The sequence below is a fragment of the Candoia aspera genome, chromosome 4, assembly GCF_035149785.1.
Source record: "Candoia aspera isolate rCanAsp1 chromosome 4, rCanAsp1.hap2, whole genome shotgun sequence".
NCBI classification, from domain to species: domain Eukaryota; kingdom Metazoa; phylum Chordata; class Lepidosauria; order Squamata; family Boidae; genus Candoia; species Candoia aspera.
Genome location: NC_086156.1, coordinates 17,836,878 through 17,858,552, shown reverse-complemented (window position 1 = coordinate 17,858,552; position 21,675 = coordinate 17,836,878). Strand labels below are relative to the sequence as shown.

Sequence of the window (21,675 nt, the reverse complement as noted above, 5' to 3'; positions counted from 1 at the left end):
TAGCAACAGTAAGAACAGACCACGGAACAACGGACTGGTTTAAGATTGGGAAAGGAGTACGGCAGGGCTGTATACTCTCACCCTACCTATTCAACTTGTACGCAGAACACATCATGGGGCAAGCTGGGCTTGAGGAATCCAAGGCTGGAGTTAAAATTGCTGAAAGAAACATTAACAATCTCAGATATGCAGATGATACCACTTCGATGGCTGAAAGCAAAGAGGAACTGAGGAGCCTTATGATGAAGGTGAAAGAAGAAAGTGCAAAAGCTGGCTTGCAGCTAAACCTCAAAAAAACCAAGATTATGGCAACCAGCTTGATTGATAACTGGCAAATAGAGGGAGAAAATGTAGAAGCAGTGAAAGACTTTGTATTCCTAGGTGCAAAGATTACTGCAGATGCTGACTGCAGTCAGGAAATCAGAAGACGCTTAATCCTTGGGAGAAGAGCAATGACAAATCTCAATAAAATAGTTAAGAGCAGAGACATCACACTGACAACAAAGGTCCGCATAGTTAAAGCAATGGTGTTCCCTGTAGTAACATATGGCTGCGAGAGCTGGACCATAAGGAAGGCTGAGAGAAGGAAGATCGATGCTTTTGAACTGTGGTGTTGGAGGAAAATTCTGAGAGTGCCTTGGACTGCAAGAAGATCAAAGCAGTCCATACTCCAGGAAATAAAGCCAGATTGCTCACTTGAGGGAATGATATTAAAGGCAAAACTGAAACACTTTGGCCACATAATGAGAAGACAGGACACCCTGGAGAAGATGCTGATGCTAGGGAGAGTGGAGGGCAAAAGGAAGAGGGGCCGACCAAGGGCAAGATGGATGGATGATATTCTAGAGGTGACGGACTCGTCCCTGGGGGAGCTGGGGGTGTTGACGACCGACAGGAAGCTCTGGCGTGGGCTGGTCCATGAAGTCACAAAGAGTCGGAAGCGACTAAACGAATAAACAAAAAAACTAAGAGTGAAGCCTGACAGAGATATCCATTATTCACAAGTGAAATTATTCACAAGTGAAAGCAAACGAGAGAGTACATTTCCATGTTATTTTTTGTCATTGGTATAAGGAGATCATTACACAAATAATCTAAATTGACATAATTGGTGCAATCTGTGTGGTTTGTATAATGTCCTTACACAAATGATGTAAACTACAGTAAAATCTATTGCATGCAAAGACCATGACATTGAGGTCCAATAAATTGAGGTTTTGCTGTAATTAAGACACTACTGTGTACTCTTTTAAGCATGAAATTAATCAAAAATATGCTTACATGTTAGAACTATAGGGAACATTTCCTCAAGTAAATAGTACATAGACTTGGTTAATGCAAATACTATATGATTAGCTACTTCAGTTTTGATAACTGTTGGCTATAATCCAAATCTATTTGAGGTTGCAGTTCAACCTATAGAGACTGTAGGATTATTCTTGTGGGACTGGTTCATGGCATTACAGTGATTGTCAAACTTACCACTGAAAGGTGTGTGGTTCATACATGTTTTGTGTTTCTCCAGATTCTTGAAACGATGCCAATGACAGACAAGGTTGAAGAACTGCTACATGTTTTAGGCCCATTTTACGAAATTGTAGAGGATAAAAGAAATAGAGGATCTGACCTAATTGCAGGTGGGAATACATAACAGCTACCTTATCTATTATCTTATCAGCTGTAAATTACATTATTTTACATTACGTTACATTTTAATGCTGTTTGTCTGGCTTGTACAACTAGTAATTTAAAAGAAAATTAAAGCTTTCTGTGGTAAGGCTTACATATAGGTGGTCCTCACTTAGCGACCACTTGTTCATTGACATTTCAAACTTACAGTGGTGCTGAACAAGTGGTACTTACGACCAGTCCTCAAACCTCTGGCCATCGCAGCATCCCCATGGTCATGTGATCACCATTTGTGACCTTTGCTGGCTTCCTACAAGCAAAGTCAAATAGTGACCATGTGCTGTCCTTGCTTAATGGCCCGTAGTGATTTGCTTAACAGTGGCAACTGGGAGTGCTGGAATTTCTGTCACTAAGCTGCTAGGTCACATGACATTGCGCTTTACGACCACATTGCTTAGCGACCAAAATTCCGGTCCCAATTGTCGTTGTTAACTGAGGACTACCTATATTTGTTTCAGAATAAATTCCACTGAACATCAGAACAGATGTATATAAGTACTGCTACCAGACTTGGGTTGCAAAATTCTGGAATTCCCCTAAATGGCAGCAAAAGGTTAGATCTGATCTTGATCTTCCACCTAGTTGTTGCCTGGATTTTTGCAGCCCTAGTATATAGGATTATAAATATTAGAAAAATGAGATATAATACTCCTATGAAAATGCATTTGTTTGTGTTGTCCTGACATAACTTCCATGGAAATGTGCTATAGGTCTGGCTTGCCTCAGCTAGTTCTTTTTTTTCATAATGTCTAAACAGGTATGCATCCATTACCGTAAATAACCCTTTTTTCCTTCAAGAAAATGTAATATTTGAAAAGGCACTTAAAATGAACTGAAATATACTGAGTTCGAGATTCTATTATTAAGAGCTAGTTACTTTCTGCCTATAGTGACAAAGAACATAATAGCAATCTTGGTATCATCCAAGGAAATTCTCCCTTCCGTGCCTCAGGTGAGTGGGATTTTACATAACATATTTAGCTTAGTTAAATATTCCATTTTCTGGGTTTGCAAAAGACATTGGATCACAAATCAAATAAACAAGCTGGGTTTGCGCAACTCACTAGGGCACAAAAAACAATAGGTTAAAACTTAACCAGATCAGTTAAAAACCAAGTTGATTGGTTAAGTTGTATGAATGGAGCCACTTTTTATGTTCAGGTTGTGAGTTTTACCCCCTCTCCCTTAAGTATGAACCTATCCCATTGAGGTTTTGAGGGGTGGGTCTGATTTAATGAGCAAAATGGGCACAGGGTGAGGATACCACCCTGCTTATATTTTATCCCCCTAAAATGTAGTCCCTGCTAGTTCTTTCACATCAGATGCCAATCCCCCTGGGATTAAAGAAAGGGAAAGATTTTCAGATGATAGTGTTGCATTTATATGCGTTACCTCATTAATTTTCACTGCAGGGAAGATGTCCAACTAGATTAGATTATGCCAATAAGCTCTTGAGATGTAGGAAAGTCTTCCACCCTCAGTGAAAGCTGTTGCCTAGTTAAAGGAGGCAGGTTGGGAAAATGTGTTGAAATTCAGAGGCTTAATTCTTACTGTCAGTAGAATGTCTAAAGTTAATTGCCATGTTGTTTTAAAAGGTTCTTAGCGAAAAACCAGTTATTCCAAAATATTTATATAGAGCAGAAGCATGAAATATGCATAATTAGAAGTCTTAATTAACCTCTTGAGAAAGGAGACGTTTGTGCAAATGTGTAATAAGAACAGTTGAAGGAATTACTTTTTTGAGGAAGGTAAGGGTTGTAGCAGGGGAGCAGGTGTGTGAAACCCAAACTCTCAGTAGCTGACCAAAATATTATTTTCAGGCACCTAAAAACACCAGACTCAAAAGGAGTGTGTAGCTTCCACACCCAGTGTTACAGGCCATGCCTGAACCCAGGGGAGGCTTGGAAGAAGCCCATGGGCAGAAAAGATGAGCAAATGTTGGCTTGATGCCTTTTTGAAGAGAAATGCCTTCTGGTTCAAGATTTGTATCAGGGAAATGTGGCATCTTTCTTGGGAACGGAAACAATATAATTTCTTAAATTGTATTCTAAAATGAAACAAGGCTTTTCAAAACACTTCTAAACAATGTGGAACATTCAGTGTAGCCAATTTTAACAGCAGTGAAGATACTGAAGATAAGGATAATTCATCTGGACTATGGCTGTGTGGTGCCCAACGCCAGACTTTAGTGGCATTGATGGAGAAGGAGAACATTATCACCTAGTTGAAATGTTTACTAAATAGTGAATTTTTGTAAGTCTTACAGATGTTTATGATGTCTGCTTGAATTAAATTACATATCACTGCAATTCAACTAATAGCACTATAATGCTAACGTGAAGTCAAAGGGACTTTGGTCTTGTTTACTTCTAACCACATTCTTCTCTTTTGCTCTGCCAAGCTACGCTGAGCAGCTTAGTAGAACATTTGCAAAGCAGCTGTTCAATAAAAAAACAGTAAAACAAAATTTGCATTAGCCAAAATAGCATTTTGGAGCATGATCATTACCTGTAAAAATCAGTATATACATCAAGAACCTGTTCCTTGAAAATAAATAGGCTTACTTAGCTTTTGAAAAAAATATCTGTAAGCTGCTCTTTTTCTGCTTATCAAACAAAAAAAAACTTTGCTATATCAAATGTTGTATATGGATGTCTGGTATGAAATTTAGCGCTTGCTACTGAATGTTAATAGAATATTTTGGAAAAACATGAATCTCAAATAATGCTGTTGTACATTTGGTCTACTCTAAATCCTCTTATGACTCCATAAGAGGGTGTCTATTTAGTTCCTCAGATATATTCAGCAGTAACCAAATTCTCATAGGGATACCTAGACTTTCCAACATGGAGAAAGTAAGCCGTGGTTTGGATATATGCATCTTTGCTTGAGAAGAAGTAACATTGTTACAAATACAATGGAAAGTCTTAGGGCATCTCAAAAAGGCTTAATTTATTTTAGTATAAACTTTAATGCTATCAGTTTTAGTGTGGTATACATTCCCATGGATGAGAATGCATTTCATCAGAGGCATGAAATATTATTCTATGGCTTCTGATGAAGTGAACTTTAATTCAGAAATACACATTAATGCCAAAATAAATTAATTCCTGTTTTTTGCCAGAAGAGTCCCTGGTTCTGCTGAAATATTGTTATTGCTTTAGAAAGCTGTACAGATAAAATCTTGTGTTTGCTACGGCAATGGCACTAATTGGGAGAAAGGTCAGTAAATGATGATACCCATGCATATGCGCTTTTCAGTAACCAGTTTAGCGCTGAGCCTAGATTAAGTTTTTCCCCCCTTCTCAAGCTTTATGGATAACCAGAGAGTCATCATCAAAGTTTGCAGAATGGACAATGACAGTTTAGGGAAAGATGTGGGGGCAGGTGGAACAATTATATTTATCAACTACATTTATATTACTGTTTATTGGTGTTATATACACTATGTGCTCTGATTTTGCTTCAAATTAAATTAGTTTTTCTGCAGTTATACAAAGTGGCAGCCTTTCAACGTCTACTTGTGAGAATGTAACCCATTTCCTCTCCCTCTTTTTAGCACATTAGGCAAGGATGTGAAATGCTGAGTTAATTATTTTATCAGGGGAGACCCTAAGGAAAAAACCTGAACAATTGTTGCCTATCACATCAAGGGTGATTTCAACAGATATGACTGTAAACATATTCAGAGTGGCTAATATATTTGGGAAGGCATGGCATGGATTGGTAACAATCACATTTCACCCTTTCTCTAGGAGCTCAAGGCAATATAACAATTTTTCCTCCCATATTTAAGGCATGAAAAGTGATCAGCTAATCTACCCCTTAATTATCCTGAAGTTCTTCATGGTTCTGAATAAAAAAATAGATGAGTAAAGCATGTTTAACAAGATCCAACATGTAACTTACACATGCATAGCAGATTTTCAAGTTACACTGCAAAGTTGAAAATCTGTCACTCTGTTAATGTCACCATGGCTTGTATAACAGCCCTCCACACATTTTATTAAAATCAGTAATGGAGATAAATCCTTCTGTATTGTAATGAATGGAGGAGGTAGAGAAGTATATATGATAATTCCACCCATATAGTCTAAGGTAGTCATTCAAAACAGATGTTTGAATTAAAAACAACAACAAGGCTTAATAGCTTTTCTATTTTCTTTTTTCTCAGATTATACATATTAGTATTTGTGTGAAACTAAAATGTTAGAAGGCAGCTTATTTACTGAGTTGTCTGCTGGTTTTGAAAGAAATGATAGTTATCAGCACACTAAATGCGTAAAAGTTAAAAACCTTTGTTTTAATATTGACAGGTATTATTGTGTTCCTGAATTTGCAGACACTAGCAGAACATCTTGAGTTGCTCATGCAGTGTAGATGTAATTAGCATACAAAATGTAATTAGTGTACAAAATGAATCATAACTTCCATTTTGCTTAAAGAGCGGAGTATTTTGTTTTATTTGGAAATGTGCCTTTTCACACGACAGCTGTAATTAGCGGTGGGAACATTCTAAGCCAGGGATGGCTGTCCGTAGCCTTTAAGCCAGAAGTACCCTCTGCTCCATTTGTGCAGTCCTCAAGATTATGCTACTGAAATTGGGGGGAGGGATTACTTTTTGCAGCATGTTTTCACAAGATAAGAATAAAAATGGAAAATTAAGACTCTGCTAGGCATAGCACTAGTGGATGGATGATATTCTAGAGGTGATGGACTTGTCCCTGGGAGAGCTGGGGGTGTTGACGACCGACAGGAAGCTCTGGCGTGGGGTGGTCCATGAAGTCACGAAGAGTCAGAAGTGACTAAATGAGTAAACAACAAGGCATAGCACAGCAATTTGATGTTAATTTAGGTGTTAACCTCCACAAAAACGACAAAGAAGGCCAAACAGTTCAGCCCCACCCTCTCCAATGACTCCTCTGCCAAGCTCCCTGCATTCCACAAAGTCTAAAAACTTTTTTAAAACAAAGTTCAGCCCCCACCATGAAAATGAGGGCTGGCTGCTCCTATACTAAGTCATGAGAAAGCATGATATCTGGACAGAATTGCTGTGCGCATGTGTACTAAGAATTTAACAGTAATTTTTACTTTGGGCTCTGTTAGCAAATCAATAGTGATAAACCCAACAACCCCCGTCTCCCAAAGTATCTTTGGGAGATACTAAAGTTTTAAGTCAGGAAAATGTTCTCTTACAGATGTTCTGAGCCCCAGAATATAGATTTGAAGATGAAGGAAGAGTGGCTTGAATTATTTCAAATGAATATTAGGTACCTAGGGAATTACTTAAGGGACGCGGTGGCGCTGCGGGTTAAACCGCTGAGCTGCCGATCGGAAGGTCGGCGGTTCGAAACCGCGTGGCGGGGTGAGCTCCCGTTGCTAGTCCCAGCTCCTGCTCACCTAGCAGTTCGAAAACATGCAAATGTGAGTAGATCAATAGGTACCGCTTCGGCGGGAAGGTAATGGCGTTCCGAGTCATCATGCTGGCCACATGACCCGGAAGTGTCTATGACAACGCCGGCTCCAAGGCTTAGAAACGGAGATGAGCACCGCCCCCTAGAGTCGGATTCGACTGGACTTTACGTCAAGGGAAACCTTTACCTTTACCTTTAGGGAATTACTTTACAACCTCAGTTTCTATGGTAAATACAATTTGTCTTGTTAGATCCTTGCAATGCTGTAACTTCTGTGCCAGCTGTGAATGGAAAATCAGAAAACAATGACAGTGGAGCAGAATCAGAGGAAGAACCACAGCAGGAAGAAATAACAGACGTCCCACAGATTGATAAAGGTACATATTTATTTCTGAATGGCATATACCTTTTCACAGGTAGCTTGGCGACTTTTGTTCTTGATGCTACTGCTTGAAACTGCAGAGAATTTTGGAAAACCATGTTGGGAAACCATTGTGTTCTCCTAACAATAATGAGAAAGTATGATACTTATTTCGATTAGATTTTCAATATTTTAAATTGTAGGGCCTGGTTACATGAGGGGCCGTCTGTCTCCCATAGTATCTGCCCAGCTGATCCAGACTGGCAGCATTGGTGCATTCTGAGTTCCTTCTGGGTTCAAGGACCCCGGAAGCTCATCCCAATGTGAAGTGAAGTATCTACCTATAATATATAATATTAAGAAGTAGTTCAGTATTAAAAAGAACCAGTTTGATTCTTTTACCCAGTGAAAATAAATCATGCTAATCTGTTTGATAATTCTCAGCCCTTAACTGCTGAAAGAGAGCCAGTTCGTTAAACGCTCCAGGCTAGAAACCAGGAGACAGTGAGTTCTAATCCCATTTTAGGCACAAAGCCATCTTGGTGATCTTGGGTCAGTCACACTCTCTTAGCCCTAGGAAGGAGGCAATGGCAAACCACTTCCAAAATCTTGCCAGAAAAATTGCAGAGATTTGTCCAGGCAGTCACCAGAAGCCAAGACTGAGTCAAAGGCACTCACCCACAAGTCCTGCTGTGCTGCCTGATCATGGCAGGGAGGGAGTGTTCCTGGGTGGGATGAGCACAGAACGCTGGGTGTGTATGCCAAGAATATATATTCTCAGCCTGGATGTCATGAGTAAGGATGGCGAGCAGGGGGCTCCCATCCAGACTGTTAAGCGCATGCGTAGCACTGAGGAATTGGGCAGCCATTCAAAGAGACACAGATCGGGACCGCCTTAACCTTTGGGTTTTATATGTCTGGGTTTTTCCCACGCTTCTTCAGTTTGTTAGGATTCCTGTTATGTACTAGCAATAAACATTAGAGACCAGTTCCTTGTCTCAGTGTGTTTCCTGGTTGTTAGGACATCAATCCTAACAAACTTCTCTGGTAGACTGCCCTGGGATCTCAAGACTACTGGCGGAGCTGCTGCTGCTGCTGCTGGCGCCGGTTGTGGGTTAATCGGAACTGGTTGTTGTAACTGCTGTAGCATGGCAGCTTGTAATGTGTTGATCTGGAGATCTACTTGCTGTTGATGTTGTTGCAATGCTGCTGCCAGTTGTTGGATGGCCTGCCGAATTTCCTGGTTTTCCGAAGACATTTTCCCAAATGTCTCTTCCTTTTTTTTTTTTTTGTTCCTCCCTCTTTCAGTGGGAGTAGGGAGTTTGTTAGGATTGGTGTCCTAACAGCCAGGAGCCACGCTGAGACAAGGAATAGGTCTCTAGTGTTTTATTACTGCTACATTAGACAGAAAATCCTAACAAACTGAAGAAGCGTGGGAAAGACCCAGACAGATAAACCCCAAAGGTTAAGGCGGGTCTGATCTGTGTCTCTTTGAATGGCTGCTTAACTCCTCAGTACTACGCATGAGTTTTCCCCCCTGGATAGAGGCCCCCTCCTGCTCACCATCAGTACTCATGACATGGAGTTTACTTAGGAAAGAATGTAACACCACTTTCGATGCAGTGACTTCAAGATAGGCCCGGTCAGGAAACAGACACCACAAGAACTACTAGCACTCTATTGTTGTAGGGTATAGTAAGAGAATCTTAAAAGCCTAGTAGTTTCCTCTTGTCCCATCGTATACCAAAGAGAATCAAAGTGGGATAATATTGAGCTTCTTTCTCACCCCCTCCTCCCTCTCAGGGCAAAGCTGGTATTTACATAACTGCTCCTCCTCCATTCTTCAAGGTTATCTCCATATTCCAGAATTCTAGCCACTAGGGCTAATGACCAGGATGGGGAAAGCGTGTGTACAGTATTATAGTGTAAATGTCATAAATTCTCATGGACCTTGGCAGAAATAAACCCTATACTGGAGCATATTCTAAACAAAATTTAAAGATAATTATAAAAGCCAAATATCAGGCTGCAGTCATAGTGGAACTTGCAGTAAATGTTGATTGTGTGAAAAGCAAACTTTTGTGTATTTTTAGTGGAAACAGCCATTTAGAAATGATTAGAGGTAATGATGCAGTGTAGCTTATCTAATTGGATATATAGCATTTAAAAACTTATTTCCCCGAATGTTATAAATAAAGAATTCAGAAAGCTACTCTGCCCCTTATTTATGAGTTAATTTCATTGCACACAGCAAAGCTGCTTTTCAAGTAAGCAGCTACAGAGTTGGGCTATGCAGCTTGAACATCAATAGGTTAGTTTCAGATTCTTTTTAAAAGGAAGGAAACTTACCAATAAAATTGAAAATATTTTAATGCTTGTATGTAAAGCCTGTAATCCTGTTGGGTACTTGGAATTAAGCTGCATTGAGTTACATAGACTTTACTCCCAGATAAGTGTGTACTGTAACCACTTCTTTTCTCATGGCAAGTAAAATTCCAGTTTTCCTATACAAAATGAAAATGTATAGACAGCAAGTGTGATTTAGTGATTAAGGTATCGGGGAGATCAGATTCAAGTCCACCTCAGCCGTGGAAGTTCAGGGCCAACTGTGGGTCATTCTCATTCTCTCTTAACTCAACCTTTAGAGTTCTTGTGGGAGAAATGGGAGTAGCTGCTGTGTATGTAGCTTTGAGCTTCTGAAAAAAAAGGTGGGATATATATCTAACAAATACATAAACAGATGATAGACTGATATTTTTTGAGAAACAAGCTTACTTTTCTAAATACTTTTACTGCCAGTGATCAGTTTGATTAATCTGTAAATATTTAGTTCATGAATATGTATTAGTGAACAATTGAAAACACATTTGTAAAAACTAGAGTATTTTATAATGAGGTTCTGTTTGAAAATTTGTCTACTTAGGACTTTCAGAAGCTGAAGATGTGAAACAAAATTCAACCCCTGATAAGGATTTAGATGGTGGTGGTATTAATGGCTGTTGCAATGTCATATCTCATGTTGACATGAGCAATGGCCTACATACGAAATCTGCTCTGAATGGCATCAATGCCGATGAAGAAATAAAGACAGGAGAGAAGTGCCTTGAGCTACCAGTCATATCTAACTGGGACTCTTTACATCAAGGTATGGGCTTCTTACGCTTTTGTTTTCCAAATTCACCTTAATGTTTGCCAGTGGGAATAATTTTTTTAGTAAAACATGTTGCTGTTGGTCCTATTTGGCTAGCTTGTCAAGCACATAGGAGAGCAAAATAATGGGTTGGTGCCCAGTTTAAATAATTAATTAATTTAAACAGCCTTCTGCATAATCTGTCATGGTGCCCATCACACCCATTTCCTTTGGCTGCTATCTGATTGTCCTACCTACTGATCATTTCTTTTCCTGCTTGAATGGGAAGATTTATACTCCCTGCTTACTACTGATCTTCTGTCCCCTTAAATAACAGAGCCCTTTAGCATCCAAAAGACAGCCAGCCTTTTGTTTCAGCTGATGAATACTGTTTTCTGCAAACATACTTATTTATAGATTTATAGATACACACCCCTGTGGTGGGGAAATACTGTAAACCCCTCTTTCATTCCTAACAATGCTTCAGGTGGCACTTAAATTCTTTGCGGTCTCAATGCTCTCAAAACTTACGGAAGAAAGGTACATATAAGAATGGGCTGGCATCCACATATAGAATGTTGTGCATGTGGTTTAGAGGGTAAAATAAATCTAAATTATGCCAAGTATATATCTGTAGACAGTGTTTCTCAATCTTAGCAACTTTAAGGTGTGTGGACTTCAACTCCCAGAATTCTCCAGCCAGCAAAGCAAAGCAAAGTTGCTAAGGTTGAGAAACACTGTCTGTAGAATATGAAATTGGGAGCATGGCTTCAGATAGGATAAAGATACCCTCGAATTGAGTGTGGCTCTTTGTGACTGCATGGACACAACCGTAATTTGTCTTGGCTTTGGAATAGTCTTTTTCAAGTTGTTGTTCAACTTCTCAATCTAGCATGCAGCCTGGGATTCCCTCCCATCCAAGTATTAACCAACCTGATCCTGCTTACACACCCAGACCAGATTGGCCAGATGCTGCCATTGGCTAAGATTGACCGAGCGTATCTCATAGATATATTTATGCATTTAGAAAATACAGAAATGTAAATATGCATAAGCCTGCATGTTCAAAGAAATAGGTTGGAGCAACATGATTAGGACCTGGATATTAAAAAGATGTGATTTCCCTTCATGCAGGAAGTGAAAAATCTTTGGGATATTAACTTTTCTAGCTATGATTTTGCATTAAATTCTGTGATTTTTAATGTACTTATATGCATATTATTTTTGTCCTAAGTGATTAGGATTAAGTTAACTTTATCACTGATAGATATATATAACAGTATAGTTATATTGTAAGCTGCCATTGCAAAGATTCAGTCTAGCTGCTCTTTAGCAAACCATTAAAATAAGCTTTTAAAAATTGCTAAGTTAAAAATGTAATTCTCAGTACGGTATGTTCAATTAGATAATTTTATTTTGATACTTAAGTACTAAGTTACTACTTTATTCTTGCTAAGTGTTTGGTCATGTATGCATAGGTCTAGATGAGGACGCTTCTGAAGTCTCTGGAATTCAGCTCTTGACAAGTGATTCAGATAGTGAAATATACTGTGATTCAATGGAGCAATTTGGACAAGAAGAGGTAGAGTCTGCTAACTTTTATACTGTAATGCAAAGATACTAAAGTGGTTTTAAGACTGTAGTTTTTTGAACAGAAACCATCTTATATTGCACACCTGGTGAAAGAATTCAGTTCAGAATCAGTTTCTATTATGGCTTGATTATACTTCTTTAAAATTCCGATTTCTAATAAGCTAGAGCAAACCTCTCCCAAGAGCCTGAATAGCGTTTGCATCTTCCTGAAGCTTAAAGTTTGATAAAAAGAATAATAGTTTACACCTATGCATCTTTGCATTTAACTTGAATTTAATTAAATGCAGAGTATGGGGGAGGCTGGTAATTAAGGTGACCTTATAATGAGAGAGAAAGTTTTTTTTTCCTGTGTTCTGGCAAATAATTCTCCATTTGAAAAGTTGTTCCTTTTGCTCTGGAATGAAATCCTTCAGTGGCTGCAATTTATATTTAAAAGCACGCCTAACTAAATGCAAAGCACATATAACATCATGCCTCATTTGACCATAAGGTGGCAAACAATTCACAAATAATATTGGATACTAGCTTTAGTATCAGTGCTTTCCTTCGTGGCTCATTTTTCTGGATTCACCATCTCGAGGATATTTTTGAATTTACATATAATCAACATACAAACCATATTTATATCCCATGCAATCAGGATTGGGAAAAATAATAAAACAAGCATAAAATGTAATTACGCTTTTAAAAATGTAAGAAAAAATGGAATGGATGCAATTTTATTGATTCAAGAAGAGAAAAATTGATCAGACAGGAAACCTTTCTGCTGTACAGAGAAGCACCATGAGAAGGGGAGCAGTAGGGGAAGTATGAGAGCAAATGGTATCTACACAGTCTACATAAAATCTTTCTCTCATTCTCATCAAGGAAGCTCAATGAACTCTGGCTTTATGTGGGTGCCATTTTTCCAGGTATCTGTTCCAAACAAAGGAAAGCATTTGCCCTGGATACAATTAGTTCTTGGAACTAATGCAACAGGCCTTGGGCCAGATCCAGCAGAATGATGTTCAGCTATGTAAGGTCCTATTTTTGGAGAAATGACTTGGCAGGAAAGTGTCTGTGAGAAGGATCTAGGAGTACTAGTGGATCACCAGTTGAACATCGGCAAGCAGCAAGCAGTATGATGTAATGGCACGATGGTTCAACCTAGCAGGGCACTGCTTATGTTCTTATGTTCTTACCTGCATTGCAAAGCTCTGTTTTAGAATTAAAGCCAGAACAGTTCACAGTGCCATCAGGCAGCAGAACAGTCCATCTAAAGTAGGAGTGGACTCCTTCTTGCTGGAGATTTTCAGATGGGAGATGTTTGGCTGTCTGTCATGGATGTTTTAATATGCTTCTGAGTAAAGTAGGAAGTTGGACTAAACAAACGAATAAGGTCCCTTCTAATTCATACCTTCGATGGCTTTAGTCCAGTCCTTAGTGTTTCTGTAAGTTATATATCATTCTATCTGGATTCAATCTACATTGTTCAGCCCACACGCTTCCCAGAGGAAGAACTTGTTATTCACACTGTAGGGTTTGTTTCTCTGTTCCCAACACTCCCCCTTTGGCAACTTTAATCTGTCTGGGGCAGAAACTCTCATTGTACTACTAGTACAGTAGTTTTCTAATGTAATTTTCTTCCTGCTGATTCTATAGGCAGCATCAGCTAGACGCAATTATGTAATCTGTACCAAGACTTTTCACAAACGCTATGATAAGGGAATACTGCCTTTTGCTTTTGTTAACTTACAGATCCTGGACATCAGTTCATCAACCAAAGGAATTTCCAGACATCCATTTGCTTTCTCAGAAGTAGATCATAATAATCTGTTAGAAACTTCTGGTTTTCTTGAACTTGGAAACCACAAAGTGGAAGGTATAAAGGAAGTTGCAGCTGAAGGAAAGGGTGAAGTCAAGTGTGGAGGTGAAGATGGCAAAGCAAATGATGGAGGCCCTCAAAAAGAGAAGAAAAGTGGTGAAAAGGTTGACCTGTATGGAATTCGAAGGGGAAGAGGTATTACTGGAATACTTACTTTGTTAGAACTCTTGCATAAATGAGGCATATTTAATGTCATTCTTATGTTCCTTATATAATAATGAATTTGTGGTCTCAGTGCATGGCTGATACATAAATTATATTTATACATAATACATATGAAGGCTGTGCACACTTTGAAAATGATTCAGAAATAGAGCTTTGGAACTCTCTACTATTCATCAAAGTAGCCCAATCTTTGTTAGGCTTCTGTGCAAGTCTGAAAAAAATGGGCCTGCTTTAAGAACGCTTTTAAAGCAGGGGCATCTTTTTTCATGTTCTCCCGGAAGCTTGGAAAAAGTTATGAAAAGCATAGAGGAGTCTGTCCTTGTACAAGGTCAACTGATACCTTTTTCAAAATATACGTAGCCCAAATTCATTTACCTTCCTTCTAAAAGTATTTTCCCCTTAATTTAGGACATAGGATGTACCCTTTAGGAGACGGTGCCCAAGGTGGACAGATGGGCAGCGGAGGAGACGGAGAACGATGGGGTTCAGACAGAGGACCACGGAGCACCCTCAGCGAACAGATTGCAGTCGTACTCATACGATTGCAAGAAGATATGCAGAACATTCTTCAGAGATTACATGCTCTTGAGACACTCACAACTTCACAGGTGAACTTACCTGGATTCGTATCCTAGGAAATTAATCTTTATTAAACTCTTAGAAGCTTTATTAGCTGGACTACTTAGTGGGGAAAATCTCTGCCTTTGAAGAACTCCATACCCCACCGATATCCACACATTCCAGTAAAAGAAAAATAGAGAGACAGAAGACATTTTTGAGTGACAGAGTGAGCTTTGCTATTCTAATTTCACTCTGGACTACAGTATCTAACCTACTGAATCAAACTGAACAATTTTACTTGTCCTAGAGTTTATTTTGTTACAGAAGTATCTGGAAGGTCAGACCAATTAGAAGTGGAAAGATGAAAGAACATTTCTGGGATGTAGTAGGGACAAAGAGAAGACAGTGAAGTACATGTAATGTCATGAGTAAGGATGGCGAGCAGGGGGCTCCCATCCAGACTATTAAGTGCATGCGTAGCACTGAGGAATTGGGCAGCCATTCAAAGAGACACAGATCGGGACCGCCTTAACCTTTGGGGTTTATATGTCTGGGTTTTTCCCACGCTTCTTCAGTTTGTTAGGATTCCTGTTACGTACTAGCAATAAAACATTAGATGTAAGGAGGGAAAAGATCTATTGTTTGAGCTAAATTCTTATATGCCATATTTTTTAATAAATGTGAGCAGCAGCTACATGTGAACAGATCCTAAAACTACACTGTAATATAATATAATATTAATCTGAAACATGCTTTTATTACTTTGTTCAATTTGGTTTGTATTTGTAGGCAACCCTACATTCAGATAATCAGCCTGATTCACCTGTCAAGGTATTTTATTTACTTCTTAATCTATAAATAAAGCAGTTCAGATCTTTATTGTGATTTTCTTGGACTGCAGAGGTTAGAATAGAAGGGTTTTTTTGCATCACAATATCTAAGAAACTATTCTAGAAAACATTTTAAATGCCAGTTTAACTATATTTTCCTGCCAAGATGAATGTGTTTATTATTTCACCTAATTACAAAGATTCTATGCAAATATTCAGACCAAAATGGCCAGCAAAAATAAATGAAACAACAGCATCATGTAAAGCTTTCTTATGCATATTAAGACGTAAATTTGTGTTGCTTCATTGGCAGCTATTGATAGGGAACTGTGCCCAGGATTTGAATCTTTAAATATTTCTGAATGTTCATGCACCTACAGAGAAGATATTCTAATTGTAGGTCAATTTCAATAATCCTATTCTATATTAGCTTGAGTGTAATTTTACTGTGTAGATATAATATTAAGAAATCTCTTATGAAATAACAGTGAAGTCAATAGGAGCACAGCATTAGATAAGCTTAGCCTGTGATAACATGTGAACCATGTATGGTTGCAAACATATACAGTAATCCTTAGAAAAAAAAAAATTTCAGCACAGGAATTTACAGCATTTTAAGACTACAGGCAGAATTGTTCCACAGGGTCACCTTGATGGAGGTGTTTTTAAATAGCTGATAGGCATCTTACTTACGGTTTTTGAGTTATTATGGGTGGTTTTGCCAGGGACATTTTAATATTTTATGTTGGAATTTTTATAGCAGATGCTGTTTTAATATTTATTGGAGATCATGAATTTTGTATACCATTTAGAAACCATCATGGTGGCCCTTTGAGATTTCTCCTGGTACTTTAGCCTTTGCTATTTTATGGCCCTTTGTTACCCAATGGCTGGTGCATATATATCTTCAGAGAAGAAGAAGGTAAGAATTATGTATCTGCAGTTATATATAAATTTATGTTTGAACCTTTAAGAACAATCTAGTTCTTACCCTGAGTCTTGGGAATGAAAACAGGAAATACTATCTCAGTGATAAGCATGTTTTGTATACAAAGGCTCTGACATCTAGGACTGGGGGAAATGCACTTTCACAAACCTTGAAAAATCACTGCCAGTCAATCATACAATGCTGCACTGGGATATATCAGGCACCACCTTGCTAAGATTGAATCTACCCATCTGGTACAAACATCTTGAGAGGACCTGCTGAGTCCCCCTCTGCAAGAAGTATATGGAGCATGGCCAGCCTTTTCCATAGTAGTCCCCATGCTTTGGAACTCACTTCCCATAGAGGTTCATGTAGCACCTTCCATCTTGGCATTTTGCAAAGCAGTTTAAACAACTTTATTCCATTGTGCTTTTAACCCTAGTGAAAAGTTTAAAAATCTCTTGAGTTTCATGATACTGTTTTTTTGTGTGTGTGCTTTGTTGGACACATCCAGAATATGGGGCAGGTCATAAAAATTATATCTAAATAACCTAAATGTACCTATAATATGCTAGTACATCCTATAGATCTAAGCTATCTGCAGATTTATAGGCTGTATCAGTGTTTCTCAACCTTGGCAACTTTAAGTAGTATGGACTTCAACTGCCAGAATTCCCCAGCCAGCATGACAAAATTTCCAGTCCATCCTCCATTACAGAGGAGCACAGGGTGACTATGGGCCAGTCTAGCTTGGTCATTCAGTCTAACCTACCTCACAGGGTTGTTCCAGGAAAGACTGGAGAAAAGACTGCTGGGTATGCCTTATGCTCCTGGAGGAAAGCTGTGTATAGATCCAACAACAAAAAAAAACCTATACAAGTTTGAACTGATTCTTAATTCAGCAATCTGTTTTCTCCAAATTTTGCTTTTGCTTTTGGTTGCTTTCAGCAATGTTGTCAGGTAAACCAATCAGTGGGGATAATCTTCAAGGACATTCTCTCCATAAATCCCAGGTTAGGGACAGGAGTATTTGCAGGGGTTGTGTAAAAGTAAAGTCAAGATGGTGGATGCAACTTCAGGATCAAAGCCCTGTCCTTTTCTGTGTGTGCATGTTTAAAAAGGGCAGAACTTCAGTTGCATGGCTGAGCCCACCATGTTGACTTTTTTGATGCCCTCTGCGGGTGTCCCCAGATAGAAAGGATAATCACAGTTGTTTGTGAGGGCACAGTGTCAGGACATGGGGTGCAGGTAATTTCCTTAGCAGTTAAAAAGCTCTGGTACAGTTGTCAGAAAACACTTTTTCTGAGCGTTAAAAGAAAATAATAGCTTTTCTTATCTGAATAGCACAGGATCTGCAGAGGGTTTCCAATGTAAGTAGGGCAGGAGCTGTATGACTTGGCCTCGCTTGCCAAACCTGATACACAACTTTCAACTGCACATTTTGAAGGCTTGGTATTGAGCAATGGAGCAATATGTTTTTTTTTCTGAATTCTTTTTCGCTGTTCATCTTACTATCTTTTCCACCCATCCAGGCGCTTCAGTAGCAGTGCCTAAGGGTGTCTGAAATAAGAGCTAAGTGTCAAAAGGATTTTTGTGATGTGTTACGGGGATCAGTTACTTAGAAGTGGAAAATAACAAATCCCTATCAGACCATTGTGTGCTGGCCTCTTTTCTGCTTTTGGCTCTGGCAGATGATAATCAGTAACAAAGCCCAAGGATTTTTCACAAGGGCGTAGAGATCTCATTTTACTGTATGAAGAAAAAGGGGCTTCTTACAGATACATATCTGAAATTGTATGATAATCAAAGAAGACACATGCCAGGGTGTTTTACACAATACAGAATTATCCAGTATCCATTAGTCCATTGTGGGGAGGGAAAAATTTAGATGCTGCGTTAGAATACATTAACTTGAATGTAGTTTCTTTGTTTGTGGCTATCAAACTTATCCAGTGATTGAGGCAAAGCAAAAGCTGCTATTTTATGACACTGAAAGAGGAGCACTTGTCAGATTGATTGGGAATTTAAAAGAGCAAATCCACCTTTTTAAAGATATCTTTTTCCCCATTCATATACTATTAAAAATAGTAATAGAAGCTTCCCAAATCAATATAGGTATAGAAGGAAGAATAAACTTGAACTCAAGAACTCTGTTAAATATTTAGGGGCTTCAGCAATAGAAATTGTGTTGCAAAGACACCTCTCGTTTTAGGATTAAAATATATAAATTGAACATTAAATATAGTATTTAATGTATTGGTTCTGTTCATACATTTTAAAGTACAGATGAGGAATAGTACCAATAGTACCAAATGTATAGCTCTGTTATTTACAAATAAAAGGGGAATTAAGGCTGCACTTGTACATGAATTTCCAGGAATAACCCCACTGGGGAAAAAAAATATTCCTGTCTTTTCCATAGAGAGAAGTGTGTGGGTTTGCACTGAAGTTGGTAATTTTTTTTCTCCTCTCTCTCTTCCAGAAAACAGAACTGAGGCTTCCATTCCTGATTTTACTTAAGAACTGCTAGGATGGGGAAATTTTGAAAGATGACATAATTAACACAAGAACTACAAACTCTGGAATGACTAATTTTTTTTTTCTTTTATATATTTTTTTCTTTTTGCACTACCTGAGATACTATACTTGAATGAGACATTTCTCCTGTACTTCCAGTAGAATAAATACAACTGTCCCACTGAGCAATCACATGAACTACAAATTAATTATTTAGACATGTACCTTCCTGATGAACAGTTTGTATAATATCTTAGTTCTCAGTTCCTGCTGAGAAAAAATTGTTCAGTCTTTAGGAAAAAGTTCCTTGAAAGCATGTACCCCCCGCCCCCACCCCCATGGCACTGTAACTTTAATATGATTTGTTTTATAATGTCAATTGGGCTTTTGGGTAGTATAGAAAACATGCAATGGATTGAGGAAACTACATCCCCAAGGGTCAAAGTAGCAGGATCGTTATGATTGCACTGAATAGTAATGAGAAGTCTAATTTCTAACTGTTGCTATATGTGATAGCTTTTTAATAAATGTTTGAGGCTGTGGATTCTGATTGCACAGATGCCACCAAAACTATTTTTTAAAAACCACAAAACTATGCATAGCCATACATCTCAGTGTTAGAATACTCAACTGAGTCCCAAATGGCATGATAGATTCAAAATAGCTCATTGCAGAAAATGCTTAATAAAGAATGACAATAGCCCTGAAGATATTAAAATCAGTGGGGCTTCAGGGCATGTGAAATCCTTTTTTTTTTTTTTGCTGATTTTAATACAACTTACAAACATTTTTATTGACTAAAGAGGCAGTGGAATAGTTAAGTTTTGCAAAAGTACTGTCTTTATTCAAAAAATCCAATTTAGCTGGCTCATAATAGAAAGCTAATAGAAGGTCCTGCATTCTGAAAATTTGCTATGTCATGCGGTTCAGTGCTTGTGTAGAAATAGGCTTTGCGAATGGATGGGCTGTCTTGCCAGTGGAAAAGGGTATTACAGTGGAACTTGATCTGCCCATATCGAAAGCTATGCAAACAACATCCCTGCTGCTAGATTACTCCCACCCATTAATCAGGAACAGGCAACTGCTTGTACCCAACTTTGGAGGAAGGGCGTGTCAGAATGGATGAGGCTCTGACACTTGTGGGCAGGCTGGCTTTTATTTTTTAAAATTGTGATACGCCTTGTTAAGAGCTTAAAGGACTGCTTTCAATTATTTTCAACCTCAAAATGGAAGGTAGCTTTTAGCCATTGTGGTCAGAGGGGGCACTTCCCACCCTTGCTATGTACAATGCCTACAATAGGGATGTGAGAAAACCATGACGTGCCCAGGTGCTCTAAATTTGTAGCCAGGCGCCATCATCTTACTCAAAAACTAGGTGCTTTGTCCTCATGATTGCTCATCGGGATCAAAACATCCCCTGCAACTAGAGCTCTTTGGCCAGATAGTTCTTTGGGATTTTTAAAGCAGTAGAACTTTCAGCTACAGTTGTCCAGGACAGATGCAGATTTAGCATGTCTGAGTGTCAGCTTCTGAGGAAAGGGAAAGGCCTCAAGCCAGATAGCCCTTCCTGCAGGTGTATCTGCAGAGTATGGTCAGAAGAGTCAAGATGGCAGCCTTGTCACTGCAACTGAAGTTCTGCTAATTTTTAATATAAAACTAGGCAGAATTAGGGTCACACCACTGGCCAGTCTTTGGACCATACCTGCCTTCCTGCAACAGTTGATTACAACTTCAATCAGCCCGCACAGATGTGAGTATTCTATGAAGCCACAGCTGGCAGAGTGTTCCATAATGTTTGCATTTTGTTGATCCCAGAACATCACTTTTTACTGTGACAGTTAAGCAAAATGAGCTTTTCCCTTATTATATGCTTGCTTTCATCATCTGTCCCCCCCCCTCCACTTTAGGAATATCATTTTAACATTCTCATTTTACATTTCTGCCTACTGATCAAATCTAGGTTTGGATATAACAGCTGGTTAGTACCTTTCTAAATAAAATTAGAAAGATAGCTTTTCCATGGAAGAGGGAAAACAAACAATGAAGGCTAATATTTTTTTGGTTGTTTTTATGAAATTCAGCTGTTTTAAAATGTAGCTTAAAGTGATTACCTCTTGGTTGTTATGGTGAAAAAGAAAATGAACTGAATCTGACATGTTTCCAGATATGATGTTTTACACTGAAATTGATCAGACTGATGGGGAAACATTGAAAATCAACTTTATACCGGTTATGTATAAATATTGTAATTGCAGAAGTCAAACACTTCTGCCTTGTTATATAGAACATGATTTTAAAGTTAATTTTAAGCTAAATCATTTTAATCTATTGTAAAATAATATTTCAAATAAAGGACAATAGGAGTATATTGTCTGAAGATTTGTTAAAGGTCTTGTTTAATTGTAAGAGCCGGTTTGGTGTAGTGGTGAAGGCACCAGGCCAGAAACCGGGAGACTGTGAGTTCTAGTCCCACCTCAGGCACAAAGCCAGCTGGGTGACCTTTGGGCCAGTCCCTCTCTCTCAGCCCTAGGAAGGAGGCAAGGGCAAACCACTTCCGAAAAATCTTGCCAAGAAAACTGCAGTGACTTTGCAGGCAGTTGCCAGGAGTAAAAAACTGACAAAG

The 21,675-nt window shown here is 38.6% G+C and overlaps 1 protein-coding gene across 3 annotated transcripts in view; it reads left to right on the top strand.

Moving 5' to 3' along the window:
• The window catches only part of ACBD5 (acyl-CoA binding domain containing 5), a 30,818-nt gene extending 9,400 nt beyond the window's left edge, over positions 1-21,418 (top strand). For all 3 annotated transcript variants that reach the window (XM_063303489.1, XM_063303490.1, XM_063303488.1), the window contains 9 exons: positions 1,526-1,637; positions 7,355-7,480; positions 10,388-10,609; positions 12,073-12,176; positions 13,925-14,186; positions 14,625-14,824; positions 15,567-15,608; positions 16,420-16,529; positions 19,018-21,418. In XM_063303489.1, coding sequence (XP_063159559.1) covers positions 1,526-1,637; positions 7,355-7,480; positions 10,388-10,609; positions 12,073-12,176; positions 13,925-14,186; positions 14,625-14,824; positions 15,567-15,608; positions 16,420-16,529; positions 19,018-19,030 — 1,191 coding nt within the window. In that variant the 3' untranslated portion in view covers positions 19,031-21,418. The remainder of the gene's footprint in view (positions 1-1,525; positions 1,638-7,354; positions 7,481-10,387; positions 10,610-12,072; positions 12,177-13,924; positions 14,187-14,624; positions 14,825-15,566; positions 15,609-16,419; positions 16,530-19,017) is intronic.
• Positions 21,419-21,675: the final 257 nt, after the last annotated feature.